General features: G+C 42.8%; 1 protein-coding gene across 2 annotated transcripts in view; it reads right to left on the bottom strand.

Annotated features, from left to right (window-relative positions):
* Positions 1–20,820, bottom strand: part of LOC141121149 (uncharacterized) — an 82,338-nt gene that overhangs the window by 19,698 nt on the left and 41,820 nt on the right. The window contains exons 4-7 of one of the 2 annotated variants that reach the window (XM_073611065.1): positions 14,011–14,115; positions 9,892–9,969; positions 8,450–8,551; positions 2,350–2,448 (exon numbers count right to left, since the gene is read on the bottom strand). In XM_073611065.1, coding sequence (XP_073467166.1) covers positions 2,350–2,448; positions 8,450–8,551; positions 9,892–9,969; positions 14,011–14,115 — 384 coding nt within the window. The remainder of the gene's footprint in view (positions 1–2,349; positions 2,449–8,449; positions 8,552–9,891; positions 9,970–14,010; positions 14,116–20,820) is intronic. The other variant, XM_073611066.1, reaches the window with a different exon arrangement.

Raw genomic sequence — 20,820 nt, 5'->3', positions numbered from 1 at the left:
TGAATGTACCACAGGTGGACTCCAATCAAGTTGTTGATACATCTCAAGGATAATCAGTGGAAACAGGATGTACCTGAGCTCAATTTGGAGTGTCATGGCAAAGGCTGTGAACACTTACGTACATGGGATTTTTTTGTTTTTTAGTTTGAATAAATTTGCAAAGATTTCAAACAAACCTCTTTCACATTGTTATTATGGGGTATTGTTTGTAGACTTTTGAGGAAAATAATTAATTTATTCCATTTTGGAATAAGGCTGTAACATAACAAAATGTGGGAAAATTAAGCGCTGTGAATACTTTCCGGATGCACTATATTCACTTTGCTCATATGCAGGTGCAGGCCCCTTCAACTCCTTTTCCTACAACTACCTGGATTTCTGGACACACCCAGGTAAGATAAGTCCCTCAGCTTCCCTGCCTCAGCAGCTCAGAGAGGCTACACCTCTCTGAGTGATCTAGACCCAAGTGAGTAGCCCTACACTGCCAGAATCTGCCAGGTGGACAGCACCTCCCCAATTATTACCAGTGTGTTACCAGAGCTAACTTAGACTTCATTAAGAAGGATGCTGTTCATGAGGTTAATATAGAGTCTTATAGAGAGTTTAGCCCTAAAAGAAAAGTATGGAATTAAAGAAAAAAAAAACAAACTTATATATACTTACCTAGGTGGATTCAGCATTAATTGATGCTGCATTTGTCCCCTGCTCTGCAATGAGAACTGCTCGATCAAAGACCTCAAATGCTCAGTTCTCCTCCTCCACTCTGAGCACAAAGCCACGACTGTCAGTCACCAGCTCTCTGCTCTCCCCTCCAGGGCTCACTGAAGCACTGGGCTGTGGAGGGGTCTGGAGGGGCTGGCTCAGCCTCTCGACGGATTGCTGAGAGGCTGAGCCAGGTGCTGGACCAGGCATCTGGGTGAATCCCGACCATATGGTTAGGATCTTTCTAGAGTCTGGACCAGCTTTGTAGCATCAGCCGACAGCAGGCTTCAGCCCTCTGTCAGCTGAAAACGGGTCACAGGAGTGCAAAATGAACTGCACTCCTGTAAACCATAGGAGAAGTATAGCGATATATAGGAGACATATGGCTTTGGCCACACTTCTCTTTAACTTTTGAGCTGAGCCTTTGAGCATTTAAAGCGGAGTTCCACCCAAAAATGAAACTTCAACTTTTCGGAATTCTCCTCCCCTCCGGTTTCACATTTGGCACCTTTCAGGGGGGAGGGGGGAGCAGATACCTGTCCAATACACTTCCGGGCATAGATCCCCACGCCACTTCCTGCCCCCCCCCCCCCCCGCTGTCTTCTGGGAGACACACAGGTCCCAGAAGACAGGAGGGACCAGTGGAATATCGCAGTGCGAGTCACGCACGTGCAGTAGGGAACCAGGAAGTGAAGCCGCAAGGCTTTACTTCCTGTTTCCCATATCAAAGATGGCGACGGCAGCACCCGAGAGCCGAGGGAGAGATAGACTTCGGGTGTCGACATCCCGGGCGCCCTGGACAGGTAAGTGTCCTTATTTTAAAAGTCAGCAGCTGCAGTATTTGTAGCTGCTGACTTTAAAAAAAAATCAGCGGAACTCTGCTTTAAGTTGAGCCTTAAAATTGAATTACAACGTAGGCATGCATGTTCCATACCTGGCCAGTCCCATTGGAAGCTGGAAATCACTATATAGCTACTACAGTGATCTCCTGAACTCTGGAGGTGCTTGCTTGGTGTGGGCACAATTCAGGGAACACTTTAAATGTTCCCAATGAGCGTAAAGTGTTCTCTGAATGGATGAGGTCAAGATCATGACATCTGCCTTTTCACCTTGTCCAATCAAAAAATGCTTTGTATTCATTGAGAAAACCTCTTGTGAATGGCCTCCTGTGTTCAATGAGCAGCAATGCAGCTGCTTGGCATGGGAACCAGCCAATTGCAAACAGTTGGAATCAAAGCATTCTTCTAGAAATCAAAAAATACGAGGGTTCTTCAAAAAGTATTTGCACTTTTTTTTTTAATATAAAAAGCACGGAAACTTTTTGAAGCCCCCTCTTAGTTCCTTGATTGACCAATAAATCATAAAACTAAGACACGAGTTTATAAATATAATTACTTAAACCTTGATTTTTTTGGATGCAGTCATTTTATTTTTTTGGACTCTCTTTTTAATTTTTTTTACATTTCCTGTAGTACACAAAACCCTTTTTTGTGCTCCCCTTGCACTTAATGCCTCAGCTGCTTTATCCAAAAGCTGTCTTGTGCTGACAGTCTTCATCATTTGTCATCAGCTGAAGTCTTCTGTTTCCCAGAAATAAGGTCCACATGCCAAGAGTGTCTGCTTACCTATCCATATGTATAGACTTACCTTCTATATCTGAATCCCCTGCTGGGCTCAGAGCTGCATGGTGAAATGTACTGCTTTCTCCACATCGAGGCCAACATTCACAGACTGGTACCTGAGCTGCTGGAAGAAGAAAGAAGTTATGGGCCTCTAAGGAATAGTTTTGCACAGATGAAAGGTTTATTTAAACAATGTGATGTCAGCAAATACAGAAGCACATTAAGATGTGGGGGCAGAAAGCATGATTGTGCATTGTTGGTGTTTGCGAAATTAAGCATTGGTGCTGGGGGGGGGGGGGTGCAACAATGTGCCTGGGCGTGGGGTTGACGAGTGCAAAAGTGCGCACACAGTATGGTGTAGATGAGTGCGGAAATGCGATGGTAGTAGGTGGGGGTCTTGCACAACAGTGGGGTGGCCCTTAGTTGCATTTTGCCAAAAGGGTGAATTATGCCGAATGGCTCAGTATACATAAACATTTACCTTTGATGCATTGAGCGACTGCATTGTGAGAACTTCTTATGCCAGGGGAAGTGGAAACCCATTACGTAACCTGACAGTCTTTATCTTGCAGAGATTTAGTGAAAGATGTATCTGGAAAAGTGGGCTGTGGGTGGACTGTGGGCAGAGCATGGTACTGGGTGCCTTCAATTCCCTACAATGTGTCAGTGGATCATTCTGCTGCACACTTCCTAAGGACATTCGCAGCTGAAAATGCTCTCCATTGTATTTCTACAGAACCTTTAAACTGTGCATGCCTGGGCTGAACACATGTGACTCTTGGTTTCTCTAGAGTGGCTAGGAGTAGCAAGACCCACTGCTGTCCCTGTTATAGCCCAGCTGGTGAGAGGGAAGGTAGGGCTAGTGGTCCCCTTTACTTTTTGGGTTTGTCTTTTACATATTTACAATAAATGATTAGGATTGGTTTAGGATATTAGAGTTGGTTGGATCGATCTACCGTATAAGAAACCAGAACTTCCAGGTATTTTGTTGAGGATGTTAAAACATTCCAACGGAACCACTTCTTCCTTCCCATTAATAGTTGAGGAGAGCCCTTCCATGGTTTTAATGTCATTTATTTGGGTAAACCATTGTTGTAAGGTTGAGGGTTCTTGAAGGTTGGTTCATGTGGTATGTTGTAATGATTCGTTTTTTGTGCTATGATTCACACTGCTTCCCGGAATGTGGGGGTTTAGTCATGGAGCTCCTCACAAATTTACTTGCCAAGAGTAGTTATCTTGGTCGATTGGTAGAGATCTATTGATTTCTCACTAAGTTTGGCCTTGTTGCACTTTTCTCTTCTACCACTAGGGTACTTGGTGGAACTAGATATGAGAAGGGCAACCCAAGATCAGTTGTTGAGTATATGGGGTATCTCAGCCAATGGGCAGGGGTTTTCCTAAATCCCTTGGCCTGCTGGGAGAGCCTATATATTCGGGTGAAGTCAGGTGATCTATGTTCTGTGCCACCTGGACGGCTGTCTAGATGGACGTGTGTCGTACGCCCCGGGCTGCTAGGCCGGAGATTGGGCTTATCCCGGGGTCATCTGGCTGCTAGGCTGTGTGAGGGCCTATCCGGAAGTAAAGAGAGCAGCGCAGGGTTGGGATTGCAACTTGCAGTCCAACCAGAAGTGACGGTTCTGCCGGCCGGAGAACCTGTCAGTGGTCGGAGGTATAAGGGAAGCTGTCACCGCGAAGGGAGTAATCACCTTTACCAGGGACCACGGTGAGTAACTGAATCAAGTACCAGAATCATATTCTCACTGAAAGGGCACGGTGGAGAATCGGGAAACTTCAGGCAGTGATCAAGTCAGGGACCCAACCAGCGGAGGAGATGCTTGCAGAGCAGCCTTGTGAGTCAAGCCAGGGACCGAGCCGGTTAGCAGGGGTGAAGCATGAGAAGTATCTGGAGTGCCAAGCTAGGGACCCAGCAGAGAAGCAGGGGTGATGCTTGAGGGAGATACCACCGCAAACCTTGGAGGAGCTCAGAGGGTCTAGTGAGAGACCGTGAGCTCAGTATTGAGGAACTTCAAGAAGCAGTTGTAGTGAAGCTGAAGGAACCTTTACGTTTGAGTTAGGAACTGTTAAAGGACTGTTGCCATAGGAGACAGCATTCCTACACGTGCAGAAGTGGCTTCTTGCTGGGGCCTTTCCCTGCACGGCTGTCCGCCTATTGAAGTCTCGGAGCCTGCCAATCCAACATATAACTAATTAAGGGTGTCCTGGTCATAACCCTCTTTCCCCCAAAAATACAAAAAGGACTTTCAAAAGAAATACAACCTCTTCTACATCCAAGAAGTGTCTGGCAACCAATGACTTTCACCATCTTTGCACCCGCTATGCCTCACAACCCACTACATATTCAAGGATGTCAGCTGTCTTTGGCCCTGGAGGTCTTAATTAGGCTGAAAGAGGTTAAAGACTTTGCTACATAAGCTTTATGACCACTTCTGTAAGAAGTGTGGAGGTTGTGGGTCATTTTGGTCAATTAGTGTCATTTAAAAAATGTTACTAGTTTCCTGCACAGTATGGAATTAATATGCATGAAGAAGACAGATTTTGACTCCAGCACCTACAGCTTTCTCCACAGGGTCCATGAGGTAGGAGATATCTGCATTCTGACACACATAGATCATTATCTATATCACAGGCTCTAGCACACACAACCCACATTCCAATATCTATTCCACCAGTGAGATCCAGTACACACAGTTCACTCCCTCAACAATATGTCACTAGATCTGCCCTCCAAAACACAACTCACTGAACACTATCTATATCAACAGTGTGTAAGGAGGGAGCAGGGTGACATTGTGGTCATCACGACCTCCATGCTTCCCCATAACTCATTGGGCACCAAGTACTGTGTCACATGGAAGGCCTACCCCTTGTAGGTTTTTCTGGGCTATGTTAGGCATTTTTACCAGGTCACTTTACCACACATACATGGAATACCTCTGTTTTGTGTCATCTTCATCAATGTCCTAGAACAAATCTGAGGCTGCCATAGGTGAATACTCAACCTTAAGGCAGGCCTCTACACTTAGAGATAAAAGTACACCATGTACACTTGCACTGCAACTGTTCTCCAGTAAATTCTCTTGTCCCCGTGACAATGTACAACTTCACCTTAGCTTGCATTTTGGAGGGACATGCTGAGCCAGTATCCACATCCACCCGTCCAGCGTTTTCCACTAATACTCCCCAGTAGCAGTGTGGGCCCCACCATGCACTCTGTGTGGGCTCCACATGTGCATGTTACTTGACTCTTGAACTTCCGTACCTCCATACAGGATGGGAACCTCTTCAGTGCAATCTGCTCCCGCTGGTGGAAAGTGTGCCGACAACATCTCCCTCGCTGCCAGAGGCCACCTATAACAGGTGCATGCTATAGACAGGCTGCCTGTTAAACCTCTGTTACTCTAGGTAAACCACATGTGTCTTCACACTACTCCACTCCACACCAATGTCTTCATACCCCAATGTGTTAAGACCCACTCAGTGAACTATGTGTGCCAGTTACTTACATTACACCAATTTTCAGCAACTCCAGACCAGGCAACGGACATGTTTCAATACTTTACAGTGCAGAATAGACATCTCACAGTCCAACAAATAATGACATTATTCTTTCCTAGGTCCCTAACTCTTACTGCAGGCTTGAATGCTGCCCCAGCATACCTGATAAGGTGTAGTCCAAGCACCAATAAGTCCTTTACAGACATCTCTATGTAGGTCCAAGTTCTTCAGAGCCATACTCCAGTGCTGACGTCTTCAGGGCAAACCCCAAGTTCAGATGACTTTAAATTTTAAGATTAACTACTTCTGCTCTTCACAGGTGTCCTTCTCCATCTCCCTCACTTACGGGTACACAATCTCTCTCTTCTGTAAAGGGAAACCTTCTCCCTGGGGCTCTAGTTAGGGGGAAGCCACAAACTCTCTGTCCTCGGATTGAACTTTCTGCACTGGACCACTGTCCCTTTTTTATAACCCACAGGACCAGTGGTGCAGACCCAGAGAAGAACCCGCCAAAAAGTCTAAAGAACTGGGAAAGGCATTAACGCCTACCCTCCCGGCTGGGAGACCTGCACTTCAGTAAATACAGCTCACTCCCCAGTATCCATGCATCCTGCTTTAATGCACGAACATTACACTCCCTGGTATTCATGTCTTAAGTAAGACCTGCACTCCAGTACAAACGCCTTGCTTCCCAGTATTTATGTCACAAAAGAAATCTGCACTCCAGTACACACACCTCAGCTCCCAATATCAATTTCTCCAGTGAGATCTGGGGTTCAATAAACACAGCTCACTCCCCAGTATCCATAACACAATTGCAATCTCCAGCCCAGTAAACACACCTCACACCCCAGTATCCATATCACCAGTGTGACATGCCGTCTGGTGCACACCCTTCACTCCACAGTGACAATGGAACCAATTTGATCTGCACCAAAGCACACACATCTCATGTCCCAGTATCCATGTTACGAGTGAGATCTGAACTCCAGCACACATACCTAACTCCCCAGTATCCATGTCACCAGTGGGATCTGCACTCCTGCACATGCAGGTCAAGTGTGCTGGTAAATCTAAAGGAGTGTTTTTAACAGTTGGGCAATTTCTGATCTGAACAACTGTGTTGAGGTCTAACAGACTTTGAAGATACAAATCCAAAGTAATTTAAAGTGGTTGTAAAGGGACAAGGTTTTTTCTAGACATGTGCAATTCGTTTAGTTCCAAATTAGTTTTTTAATAAATTTTGATAAATTCGTTAATTTCCGAATTTTCAAATTTTTGAATTTTCGAAAATTGGGAAATTCGGAATTTAGGAAATTCGAATTTCGGAAATTCTAAATTTCGAAAATTCGAAATTAGGAAATTCAAAAATTCAAAAATTTGGAAATTTGAAAATCCAAAAATAAGATTGAAAATCAGAACATTCAAAAGAATGGAAATCTGAAAATTCAAAAACCCAAAAATCTGAAATAATAACTAATAACAAATATTAAATTATAGGTATTGGAATTTCCTTTCAAATTTGGCTGTTAGTGAATGTATTTGAACGAATTATCTGAAATAATGAATGCCGTATCTAAAACGAATGGAACGTAACGATCTAAAAATAATAAATAACAATAATAATAATAAAACCTTTTTATTATTATTATGTATTATTAATTTGTTCCATTCCATTTGTTTAGATGCGGCATTCGTTATTTCAGATAATTCGTAACTTCAGATAAATTCGTATTCGTTACGTTCACTAGCAGCCAAATTTGAAAGGAAATTCCAATACCTATAATTTAATAGTTAGTTATTATTAGTTAGTTATTATTTTGAATTTTATTGATTTTCTTTCTTTTTTTCCAAATTTCCGAAAATTCGGAATTTGAAAATTTGAAAATTCGGAAATTTGAAAATTTGAAAATTTGAAAATTCGGAAATTCGGAAATTTGAAAAATCTGAAATTCGGAAATGTGAAAATTCGGAAATTTGAAAATTCGAAAATTCGGAAATTTGAAAATTCGGAAATTTGCAAATTCGAAAATTCGGATTTCCGAATTTTCGAATTTCTTTGATTTTCCGAAAAAAGCAAAAAAAACAAATGAAACGAAAACAAACACATTTTTTGTCAGTGCACATGTCTAGTTTTTTCACCTTCATGCATTCTATGAATGAAAGTAAAAAGCCTTCTGTGTATAGCATTCCCCCTCAGCCCCCCTAATATTTACCTGAGATCCCTCTTGATCTAGCGATATCCACGAGAGCCTTGCCTGGAACTCCACAGCAAGCTGCTTGCTGTGGGGGAATTCGGCCGGTGAAGGACCAAAGGAGTGGAGGATCTGGGCTGCTCTGGGCAAAAACCATTACTAGGAGCAGGTAAGTATGACATGTTTGTTAATTTAATGTGAAAAAAAAACCCAGAGGATTTAGTAACCCTTTATGACCACCATTTGGATTACCTGTTTAAGAAATGGGAACATACTACTATTACTATTAGTCCTACGAGTCAGCTCATTTGCTGTTAGTATCTTAGTGATTATTGCCCTTTTATTGCAGGTTTTTCTATTTGCCTTCTTCATTGGTAAGTGTTTAGGTAGAAGTCAGGTTTACTGTGAACATACCGCTTCCTCCTGATTCCTCTGGACTTCCTTCCTCATGGTGAGCAGTAGGTACGGGGGCATTGATAGCAACACTGTGGGAGCACAATCCTCCGTGCTTACGCGCTGTGGATATAAAATGTGCAAATGTGTTTGAATTCATATGGTCTGTATTATATATGTCAGGGCAAAATTAAAAAAATAAAAAAATAAACAAACATATGCAGTACATCTCTCCGATACACACACATTCCTCCATATCAGGTCTTTTTTTTAAATGACTGTAAAACAAGATGTACCTTCAAAGGAGATTTTATATACTTCTGCTGCTGAGCATTGCAAATATCACTCCATCAGCCTTCATTCACATTTACTGTTTCATGATGCACCTGACACTCACACTGTAGTCATTGGCAACAGCAAAATAGCTTCTCTCCTCTCCTGAAATACTCTGCACTGCTGGAGGACTCTGCTCCTTCCTCTATAACTCTCCTCTCCTAAAATACTCTGCTCTGCTGGAGGACTCTGCTCCTTCCTCTATAACTCTCCTCTCCTGAAATACTCTGCTGGAGGACTCTGCTCCTTCCTCCATAACTCTCCTCTCCTAAAATACTCTGCTCTGCTGGAGGACTCTGCTCCTTCCTCTATAACTCTCCTCTCCTGAAATACTCTGCTCTGCTGGAGGACTCTGCTCCTTCCTCTATCTAACTCTCCTCTCCTGAAATACTCTGCTGGAGGACTCTGCTCCTTCCTCTATAACTCTCCTCTCCTGAAATACTCTGCTGGAGGACTCTGCTCCTTCCTCTATAACTCTCCTCTCCTGAAATACTCTGCACTGCTGGAGGACTCTGCTCCTTCCTCTATAACTCTCCTCTCCTGAAATACTCTGCTGGAGGACTCTGCTCCTTCCTCTATAACTCTCCTCTCCTGAAATACTCTGCTCTACTGGAGGACTCTGCTCCTTCCTCTATAACTCTCCTCTCCTGAAATACTCTGCTCTGCTGGAGGACTCTGCTCCTTCCTCTATAACTCTCCTCTCCTGAAATACTCTGCTCTGCCGGAGGACTCTGCTCCTTCCTCTGTAACTCTCCTCTCCTGAAATACTCTGCTCTGCTGGAGGACTCTGCTCCTTCCTCTATAACTCTCCTCTCCTGAAATACTCTGCTCTGCTGGAGGGCTCTGCTCCTTCCTCCATAACTCTCCTCTCCTGAAATACTCTCCTCTCCTGGAGGACTCTGCTCCTTCCTCCATAACTCTCCTCTCCTGAAATACTCTGCTGGAGGACTCTGCTCCTTCCTCTATCTAACTCTCCTCTCCTGAAATACTCTGCTGGAGGACTCTGCTCCTTCCTCTATTGTATATAACGCTCCTCTCCTGAATTACTCGGGTGTGCCAGTGGAAGATGCCTATCCTGCCAGTATGTGGACACACACTTGTACACAACATATTTGGAGGATCTAACTCACCTCTCCAGACACAAAATATCACATCTCCAATAAGAATTCCTGTGATTGGAATGGCAGTGAGGAGTTGGCCCAGACACCCTATAGAAAGATGAGATTAGATGAGAACATCTTGAACTTTTGATAGCACTTCATTTGTCAATGATAATACCACCAATGTTTGGATTTCTTTTCCTGTCACTGGAAAGTTCTTAGTGAAGAGTTGTTTCAGCCGTGTAATTGTTGCAGGCCTTGCTCCGAGAGAATCCGAACCGGTGTTACCCCGGGGAGCCCGCCCTTTGGTTTACTTTTAGAGGTCATAGTCAGCAATGGGATTAGACATGTCTATTGGTCAACTGATTTTTTTCTATTGGCTGGCATTGTACATCGTGGATGTCGTGATTGATTAGATATACAGTATATACAGTTATATCTGGAGGTCCTGGAAGATCACAGGCCCAACAATAGCAGGCAATGCCAAACTGCAGCAAGCAAAGCCGGCAGATTATCAGCATGCAAAAAAAAGGAATTTACTCCAGACATAAAACTATAATTCTACCATTTTACAAAACTCTGGTCCGGCCGCATCTGGAGTATTCTGTCCAGTTCTGGTCACCAATACTCAGGAAGGATGTGCAGGAGCTGGAGAGAGTTCAGAGAAGGTCAACAATGCTAATAAAGGGACTGGAGGACTTCAATTGTGAGGAATGGCTACAAGTATTAACCTTATTCTCCCTGGAGAAGAGACACTTAAGAGGACATATGATTGTAATATACAAATACATTCACGGTGATTCTAGAGTAGAGAGGAAACTATTCAGTCTATGGGAGTGTAAGTAGACATGCGGTCACTCAATGAAATTGAAGGAGAAGTGGTTTAACCTTAAACTGTGTAAAGGGTTCTTTGGGGTCAGAGCAGAAAGGATGTGGATCTCCCTTCCACAGTGGGTGGTGTCTGCAGGTAGTATCGCGATCGGATTGTTCGCCAACAAAACCGTGGAATTTTGTCCGAAGGGCGTTGGCCCCAAACTTGTCTTGCATACACGGCACATAATTGTTGGCCAACACTTACGAACGTAGTGACAAACTTCGTTGTTTTTCAGCTCTTTGGCGCCACCCTTTGGGCCCCTTCTACTAATTTCGTGTTAGTAGAAGTTTGGTGAGTGTTGATTCGCGCTTTTCAGTTTGCGCTTTTCAGTTCATTTCTGAACGGCCGTTCATCAACCAATCAGATTCCAGCCATGTTGCGGAATCGGAGGAGATGACGTGTTATTTATTATTGGCCTTGGAGTTATTGCTTTGACATTATTTTTTTGGTTGAATAATAATGATTTGATTTGTTATATTTTCTATATTTTTGGATGCATAGAATGCACTTTTTGGTTAAGTTCTATTGGCAGATATCATGTCTAATTTTATTTGTTTTCTTTTTTAATGCACAATAACAAAAATTGTGTAGAATAATACTTGGCTATGTGTTTTACTTCAAATGACAGTTTGGGAGTAGCAGTTACATTTTATAAAATACAATGTAAAATTAACAAGGGACACCAACATAGTTGTATCTTTGATCTTAAAAACTACAGGATAATGGTGTTGTGGTAACTTGCACAAATAAATTTAAAAAAAAAAAACATAATAATATTATTCTTGATATCACTAGAAAAAAAAAAGCCTTTGAAAATTTGTTTGCAATAACTCCATCAGTATCACCAGCAAAGCAGCTTCATTATTATCCCATTAAAGAAGAAGAGAATTGTGCGCTGCATTTCCAGATTTCATAATTTGCCGCGTCACGAATGTTAATTCTCTATTACGAACGCTAGTTTACAAGACCAACCGCTTCCGGCTCGTCCTTGCTTCCGAGCATGCGTGTTTGTACTTTGGACTATTGTCCGACGGACTTGTGTACACACGATCGGAAAATCCGACTACAGACATTTGTCCGTGGAAAATTTTAAAACCTGCTATCCAACATTCGTCCGCGGAAAATCCAACAACAATTGTCCGATGGAGCGTACACACGGTCGGATTTTCCGCCAACAGCCTGATATCCAACATCGAAAAATCTGATCGTGTGTACGAGGCTTTAGATGGGCATCTTAGCTAACACAATGTACAGGGATATGGGAAATGGTATTGACATAAACACACACATACAGGTTGAACTGGATGGACTGATGTCTTTATTCAACCTCACCAACTATGTAACTATTGATCGGTATTGATTAGTGACCTTTGCTCTCCACCGTAGCTCTTAGTACTACTTAAACTGAAAATGTTGTGAGTGTTTCGCGTTCAGTATTTGTGATTAAAGTGGAACTTCACTCTCTCAGTCAACACTGACTATTTTTAATCCTTATGCTGCTAACTATTAGTAATTCGATAGGAAAGTACTGTATTTGCTTATTTAACTATTCGCCGACCAGCCACCATCCTTATACGGTGGCAGGTTGGCTCCCCTGCACAAATTGGCGTAGCTGTACGGCGGCCGCCTTAAGGGCTATAAGGAGCGCAACGCTGGAGCCGATGCGCGTGGCCGCGATGACCTCCAGCGACCTGCGATCGCTGCTCAGAGAGCCAGAATGGGGATCTGTCAATGTAAACAAACAGATCCCTGTTCTGTCAGGGGATGATAGACAGATCTGCTGTTCCTAGTGATCAGGAACAGTGGTCTCTCTCCTCCTCCAGTCAGTCCCCCCCCTCCACAGTTAGAATCACTCCCTAGGGAGCACATTTAACCCCTTGATAGCCCCCTAGTGTTAACCCCTTCCTTGCCAGTGACGTTTACACAGTAATCAGTGCATTTTTATAGCACTGATCACTGTATTAATGCCAATGGTCCCAAAAAAGTGTCAAAAGTGTCCGTTCTGTCTGCAGCTATGTCGCAGTCCGGCTAAAAATCGCTGATCACTTCCATTAGTAGTAAAAAAAAATAATAATAACAATGCCATAAATCTATTCCCTATTTTGGAGACGCTATAACTTTTGTGCAAAATAATCAATATACGCTAATGCCGCGCACACACGAGCGGATTTTCCGTTGGAAAAATCTTGAATGATTTTTCCGACAGAATTCCGCTCAAGCTTGCCTTGCATACACACGGTCACACAAAAGTTCTCTGAACTTTCGACCGTCAAGAACGCGGTGATGTACAACACTACGACGAGCCGAGAAAATGAAGTTCAATGCTTCCGAGCATGCGTAGGAGTTTTGCGCGTTGGAATTTGTACAGACCATCGCATTTTCGGATAGGAACTTTTTCTGACTGAAAAATTGAGAACCTGCTCTCAATCTTTTGCTGGCGGGAATTCCGCCAACAAATGTCCAGTGGAGCATACACACGGTCGCGTTTTCCGAACAAAAGCTCTCAGCGGTCTTTTGCTGGGCGAATTTCCGATCGTGTGTACGCGGCATTATTGTTTTTTACCAAAAATATGTAGAAGAATACATATCGGCCTAAACTGAGAAAGAAATTTGTTTTTTAAAAAGAATTTGGGGGATATTCATTATAGCTCAAAGTAAAAAAAATATATATTTTTTTCACAATTGACGCTCTTTTTTCGCTTATAGCGCAAAAAATAAAAACCACAGAGGTGATCAAATACCACCAAAAGAAAGCTCTATATGTGGGGAAAAAAAGGACATCAATTTTGTTTGGGTACAGCGTCGCATGACCGCGCAATTGTCATTTAAAACCTATCGCAAAAAAATGGCCTGGTCATTAAGGGGGTAAACCCTTCTGGTCCTTAAGTGTTTAAAACACTGTGTTTTTTTTTTTACATTTCTTTAGTTACTTCCTGGTCTCCAGGCCTAGCCAAATGATGTCATACATCCCAGGAGTCTTCAAGAGAGGAGGAGGGGTTTTCTCAGCCAAGCACACCCTCCTGCCTGCATGCCTTAGCTAAGGGCAGAGGGATTCCAAGAAGTAAAAAGCTACATAAACCATCTGCCCTTACCCAAGATGGCCACAGATAGAAATGCTAGGGAGGGGTATTTGTCTAAGCGATTTCTCAGCAAAATAAAGCATGGTGACAGGGATGGATGGGGGAGTTTGCTTTGAATATTAATAATGAATTGAATATTGCTTTTGGTTTGTGGGGCTTGGATGCCGTGTAGTTCCACTTGAACTCTTTTCTTACCATGACAGCTCCAGCAGCAAAGACTGACCACTTGGCAGAGAATTGTGAAAATCCAGAAGATCTGAAGGCCACGGGTGATGGCTTGTAGTTGGTTACGTACATGATCTGGAAAACACAGTTGGTTAGTTATCAGATGTCAGTCTATATCTGAATATATTCAAGACACAGATGGCAGAATTAATTAGCAAATCCAGAGCCTAGCTAGTATAAGCCTGAATTCTTCACATTCAGCAACAAATGCTGTCCTTGTCTTTGGTTTAAAGGGGTTGTAAACCATAGGGGGGCTCTGGGGGGGGGGGGCAGCTGCCCCCCAGAGCCCCCCTTTTACTTACGTGAACCCGGTCTTTCCAGCGACAGGAACTAGCATACCAGCTCCAATCGGTGTCTCAGGTCCTGATTGGATAGATTGATAGCAGCCATTGGCTCTCGCTGCTGTCAATCAAATCCAATGACACGGGAGCTGAGGGTCTGTCTGTGTCAATAGACGCTGACAGCAGGACACGGAGAGTTCCCCCCCGAGGGAGAGCAGCTCTCCCAACAGGGAACTCAAGAAGAGTAGGAGCCAGGAGTGCCACGGAGGGACCCCAGAAGAGGAGGATCGGGGCCACTCAAAACCAACTGCACAAAGGAGGTAAGTATGACATGTTTGTTTTTGTTTTTTTTTTTAAAGTAACCTTTAGATATTCTTTAAGACCATGCTGACCCTGGGGGAAGGGAGAGAGAGAGGAGAAGTAATAACCTTTAATAACCTTTATTATTAAACCTTTATTATTATATGATCATGCCTTTTTTTATTGTATTAGTCAAGGCACGTAGTGGCAAAGTGGCCCTTAGAGGCCTTTTCACATAGATTTTTTTGTTGTTTTTTTTTTTTTACACTAACAAGTGCGCAATGAATTCATGGATCAATTTATCATTTCGTTTTGCACGTGGTGGTAATTAGGCCCATAGAGGCCTTCTTCAGGGGAAAGAAATGGAAGGGGAAAGAAGGGGAAAAGGGAAGAGAAAGGGTAAGGGAAAGAAGAGAGGGAAGAAGGAAAGAGAAAGAAAAAAAGAAAAGAAAAGAACCTTTATTATTAAATGATCACGCTTTTTTTTTGTTTTTCCGTGTGACTTTTATGCCCCGTACACACGGTCGGACTTTCCGACGGAAATATGTGCGATCGGAGCTTCTTGTCGGAAATTCCGACCGTGTGTGGGCTCCATCTGACTTTTTCAATCAGATTTTCCAACACACAAACTTTGAGAGCAGGATATAAAATTTTCCAACAACAAAATCCGATCCTTTAAATTCCGATCGTGTGTGGACAATTCCGATGCACAAAGTGCAACGCATGCTCAGAATACATTAAGAGACAAAAGCTATTGGCTACTGCCCCGTTTATAGTCCCGACGTACGTGTTTTATGTCCCCGTGTTCAGAATGATCGGAATTTCTGACAACATTTGTGTGACCGTGTGTATGCAAGACAAGTTTGAGCCAACATCCGTCGGAAAAAAATCCATGGATTTTGTTGTCGGATTGTCTGATCAATGTCTGACCGTGTGTACGGGACATTCCACTAACAAATGCACAATAAAATTTTGGTTCTTCTCATCCCCCACTCCCCCCCCCCTCTTTTTTCTTTTTATTCAAATTAGGGGTATAATGATTGATTGGTGCACTGAGATCTATTAGGAACATGAATAGTTAGGGAGGTTGGGAAAAGTGATTTTTACCTTCCCTTTTTTTTTTTTCTTTTTCTCTCTTTTTTTTCTCTTTTATCTTGTTGTTTTTTTTTTTGTTTTTTTTTTTTGTTTTTTTAATAGAATACTTTGATATGTGTATATAGAGTTTTTGATATTATTTAAATGTTATATATGGACATTTGTCTTTGTTCTTAGTTGATTGTTAAACTGAATTCTAATAAAATAAAAATGTAATTAGAAAAAAAAAAGGCCATGCTGACCCGGATGCATAGATTGCATATTGCATTTTTCACTCTGGTAAACAGAAGCATGTCTTAAAAGCAGAACCCCATTCAAAAATAAATAATAGCCCATTAAAAGATAAAATTAAAAAAAAAAAATGCTTTTGCTGCAATGCTCCACTTCAAGCCAGAGCTGTCACCAGATATCATCAGTCTTCCATGTTAAATGATAACTAGTGTCAATCAAGTCCACTTCCTCTGAGCCCTGCCATAGACCAGACCCCATGGGGCATTGTCATCATGCATTCTCTGATGCAGCAGTAAGGACCACCACTGGAAGAAAAGAGGAAGGACTGGTCAGAAGACCCAGAGAGAGGAGGGGAGGAGCACACAGGGATGGGGTAGGACAAGTTATGGGAAGTATGAAGTGGTTGTGAACCCTCACATATACCCAGTGAAGTGAAAGGCCTCAGGTGATACACAGAGGTGAAACCAATTCTCCCACATAAGCTGTACCTTTTTCCTTTTTATTTGTAGCCCTCTCTCCTCTACAGCCCTTCAATTTGCACACACAGCAGCTGTTCAGGAGGGGGGGGGGGTAGGGATCTGATGTCACACACTGCACAGCACAGAGCAGAGAGCCGAGTGTAAACTTATACCTGAGTGGAAGGGAATAGACAACGCCCCTCTACACAGTTTCATAGGGAAACATGCGCATTTTGAGTGCACATTATCCACTTAAGGACCGGGCCTCTTTCTGAGATTTGTTGTTTACAAGTTAAAAACATTATTTTTGCTAGAAAATTACTTAGAACCCCAAAACATTATACATTTTTTTTCTAACACCCTACAGAATAAAATGGCGGTCGTTGCAATACTTTTTGTCACACCGTTTTTGCGCAGCAGTCTTACAAGTGCACTTTTTTTGGAAAAAATACACTTTTTTGAATAAAAAAATAAGACATCAGTAAAGTTAGCCCAAATTTTTTTTATATTGGGAAATATAATGTTATGCCGAGTAAATTGATACCCAACATGTGACACTTAAAAATTGCGCCCACTCGAGGAATGGCAGGAAAACTTTTAACCTTAAAAATCTCCATAGGAGATGTTTAAAACATTCTACATGTTGCATGTTTTGAGTTACAGAGGAGGTCTAGGGCTAGAATTATTGCTCTCGCTCTGCCGATCGCGGCGATACCTATATAAAAAAAAAAAAATTGTCATTTAAAAAAATACTTTTAAAAAAATGTCCCGTTTTGACGTCGCTTCCGCCCTGCAATGATATGGAGACGGGTGGCGAATCCGCCGCAGAGACCACTTTTATCTGAAATCGGACCACTCACTGAAGAAGAGGATGCTAGCTACTGCCATAGCAACGATACTCCTCTTCAAAGTACCGAAGTGTAATGCCGGTGGGCGGTCCGAGAGTGGTTATAGAAGGATATGCTTAGTTTATTTACTATATAGAAGATCTATCATTATACTTTTTGCTACCTTTCTGTCCCATATGGGAAAAAGTACCCGCAGTGCTTTGTCCCATGTTGTTAAGTGATTTCTAACCATAGTTATGAGGTCTGATCTGCCTCCCTCCCCTCCGATTAGACAACAGCTTTGAAGGAGATGGCTGATTCAGAAGTTCAGCTTGTCTCAGTTGTGAGCACCACAGACAAGCAAAGGCAATGCAGAGAGAGGGGGGACATGTCAGGCTTTGCATTACTCTTGCCACTGCTTGTCAGTAGAAACTGTTCACAGCAAAGCTACTGTACATTTACGAATCAGACACACCCATGTACATGCTTTAAAAAGTATTTATATTTGTGAAATAAAAATTTTCCGTAGGTAAAATGCAGCACCCTCCAATATTGGCTGCTAGTAAGGTTAGGCAATTTCAGTTCTTGTGGCTCTGTGATTACTTTGGTCTGCTTTGTGCTCTGCAGACTGCACGTTTGATTGCTTCCCCCTGTCTTCTGGAGGCTTCCTGTATTTAATGGGTGGGAGAATCACATGAGCAGTCTGAATATTTATGCAGCTCCAGCCAATCCACCACCACACCAATGAGGTGTGCCTAGATGGTGGCTGGGTGAGTGCATAAATAGTCTGGAGCCTGGGAGAGCAGGAGGAGAGGTCCTCATCCAGGAGATTCTGCTAGTCTCATCGAGGTCCCAGCTGTGCAAAAAAAATATATAAATTCACTTTCAAGGCTGCAAGCAATTTCCAGCAATACAAAAAAAAGATAGAAAAGAAAAACGGCATGGGGACCACCATGCATACCAGGACCTTTGGGAACCCCCACACTAAAATTTAAAATAAAAGGCGTGGGGGCTCCCCCCCCCCCTCTCAAATGCATACTAAACCTTTATCTGAGCACACAGCCTGGCAGGCCAGGAAAGGGAGGAACGAATGAGCAGCCCCCCTCCTGAACTATACTAGGCCACATGCCCTTAACATGGGGGTGCTTTGGAGTGGGGGGGGCTCTGTTGATGGGGACAAGTGAACAAGTGGCTGAAGAGCTGGTGTAGTAAGGAGGGGTTTGGGTTCCTGGAGGACTGGGCCGACTTCTCAGTCGATAACCGGTACTATAGAAGGGACGGACTGCACCTAAATGAGGAGGGTGCATATCTGCTGGCAATGAAGATGGCCAAACAGTTAGAGGGGTTTTTAAACTAGACGATGGGGGGGAGGGTTGAGAGGTAGAGATAGTCAGCGTGGAAGATATTCCAGAGGGTAGTATTGGGGGCATTACTGGTAGGTTGACCAAAGCACAAAAACACAAGGTAAGTATAGTAGTTGCAATCTCGAGGCACCCAATACGAGGACAATATGCGACCGGTCTAAACTATGTGGCATGTTCACCAACCAAGGAGCATGGCGGACAAGATGGGTAAACTAGAGATACTGTTGTACGAGGAGGATTTGGATTTTGTGGGAATTTCAGAGACCTGGTTCAACAGCTCTCATGATTGGCTGGCAAACATTCAAGGGTATACCCTTTATCGCAAGGATAGAGAGGGTAAAAAAGGGGAAGGGGTATGCCTATATATCAAGAATAATGTACAAGTGAATGTGAGAGATGACATCACTGAGGGAGCTAGGGAGGAGGTGGAATCCTTATGGGTAGAGCTCCAAAGAGATGAAGCTAAGGGGAAAATAATACTGGGAGTATGCTATAGGTCCCCTAACCTGAGGGAGGAGGGGTAGACGGATCTCCTATCACAATTTGGATTAGCAGTAAGGATGGGAAGTGTTATCATATTGGGGGATTTTAATTATCCAGACACAGACCGGGCTCGCCAGTTCCTAAATGTCTTGCAGGACAATTTTATGGGTCAGATGGTAGACGCACCAACTAGAAATAAAGCGTTACTGGATCTACTGATTACCAACAATACAGACCTGATCAAGGATGTAGAAATACGGGGCAATTTAGGTAACAGCGATCACAGGTCAATTAGTTTCAGTATAAATCACACAAATAGGAAACATAAAAGGAATACAAAGACACTGAATTTCAAAAGAGCCAACTTCCATAAACTACAAACCTTGCTAAAAGGCATAAATTGGGATAAAATATTAGGAACAAAGAACACGGAGGAGAGATGGGTTTGCTTTAAGAGCATATTAAACAAGGGCATTAGCCAATGTATCCCATTGGGTAATAAATTTAAAAGAGCGAACAAAAGTCCTGGATGGCTTAACTCCAATGTAAAAATGCATATAAAAGCAAAGAAAAAGGCCTTCAAAAAATACAAGGTTGAGGGATCATCCTCAGCATTCAGACTTTATAAAGAATGCAACAAGAAATGTAAGGGTGTGATAAGGAAGGCTAAGATAGAACATGAAAGACACATAGCGGAGGAGAGCAAAAAAAAATCCCAAGAAATTCTTTAAGTATGTAAACAGTAAAAAAGGGAGGACAGACCATATTGGCCCCATAAAAAATGAGGAAGGACATCTGGTTACAAAGGATGGGGAGATGGCGAAGGTATTGAATTTATTCTTCTCCTCAGTCTTCACGAGTGAATTGGGGGGCTTCAGTAACCAAAACTGCAGTGTTTATCCTCATGACACAACACAGGAAGCACCTCCATGGTTAACAGAGGACAGAATTAAAATTAGACTTGAGAAACTTAACATTAATAGATGGCTTGCATCCGAGGGTACTTAGGGAACTCAGTCAAGTGATTGTCAAACCGTTGTTCCTAATTTTTATAGACAGTCTACTGACTGGAATGGTACCAGCTGATTGGAAAAAAAGCCAATGTATACCAATATTTAAAAAGGGCCCAAAATACATCCCTGGGAATTACAGACCAGTTAGCCTAACAACAATAGTATGTAAACTCTTGGAGGGGATGATAAGGGACTATATACAAGATTTTAGTAATAAGAACGGTATCATTAGCAGTAATCAGCATGGATTCATGAAGAATGGTTCTTGCCAAACCAATCTACTAACCTTCTATGAGGAGGTGAGTTGCCATCTAGATAAAGGAAGGCCCGTAGACATGGTGTATCTGGATTTTGCAAAAGCATTAGACACAGTTCCCCATAAACGTTTACTGTACAAAATAAGGTCCGTTGCCATGGACCATAGGGTGAGTACATGGATTGAAAACTGGCTACAAGGGCGTGTTCAGAGGGTGGTGATAAATGGGGAGTACTCAGAATGGTCAGGGGTGGGTAGTGGGGTTCCCCAGGGTTCTGTGCTGGGACCAATCCTATTTAATTTGTTCATAAACGACCTGGAGGATGGGATAAACAGTTCAATCTCTGTATTTGCAGACGATACTAAGCTAAGCAGGGCAATAACTTCTCTGCAGGATGTGGAAACCTTGCAAAAAGACCTGAACAATATAATGGAGTGGGCAACTACATGGCAAATGAGGTTCAATGTAGAA

This window comes from Aquarana catesbeiana, linkage group LG01, assembly GCF_042186555.1.
Source record: "Aquarana catesbeiana isolate 2022-GZ linkage group LG01, ASM4218655v1, whole genome shotgun sequence".
Taxonomy (NCBI): Eukaryota; Metazoa; Chordata; class Amphibia; order Anura; family Ranidae; genus Aquarana; species Aquarana catesbeiana.
This window is presented reverse-complemented; position numbering and strand designations above follow the sequence as displayed.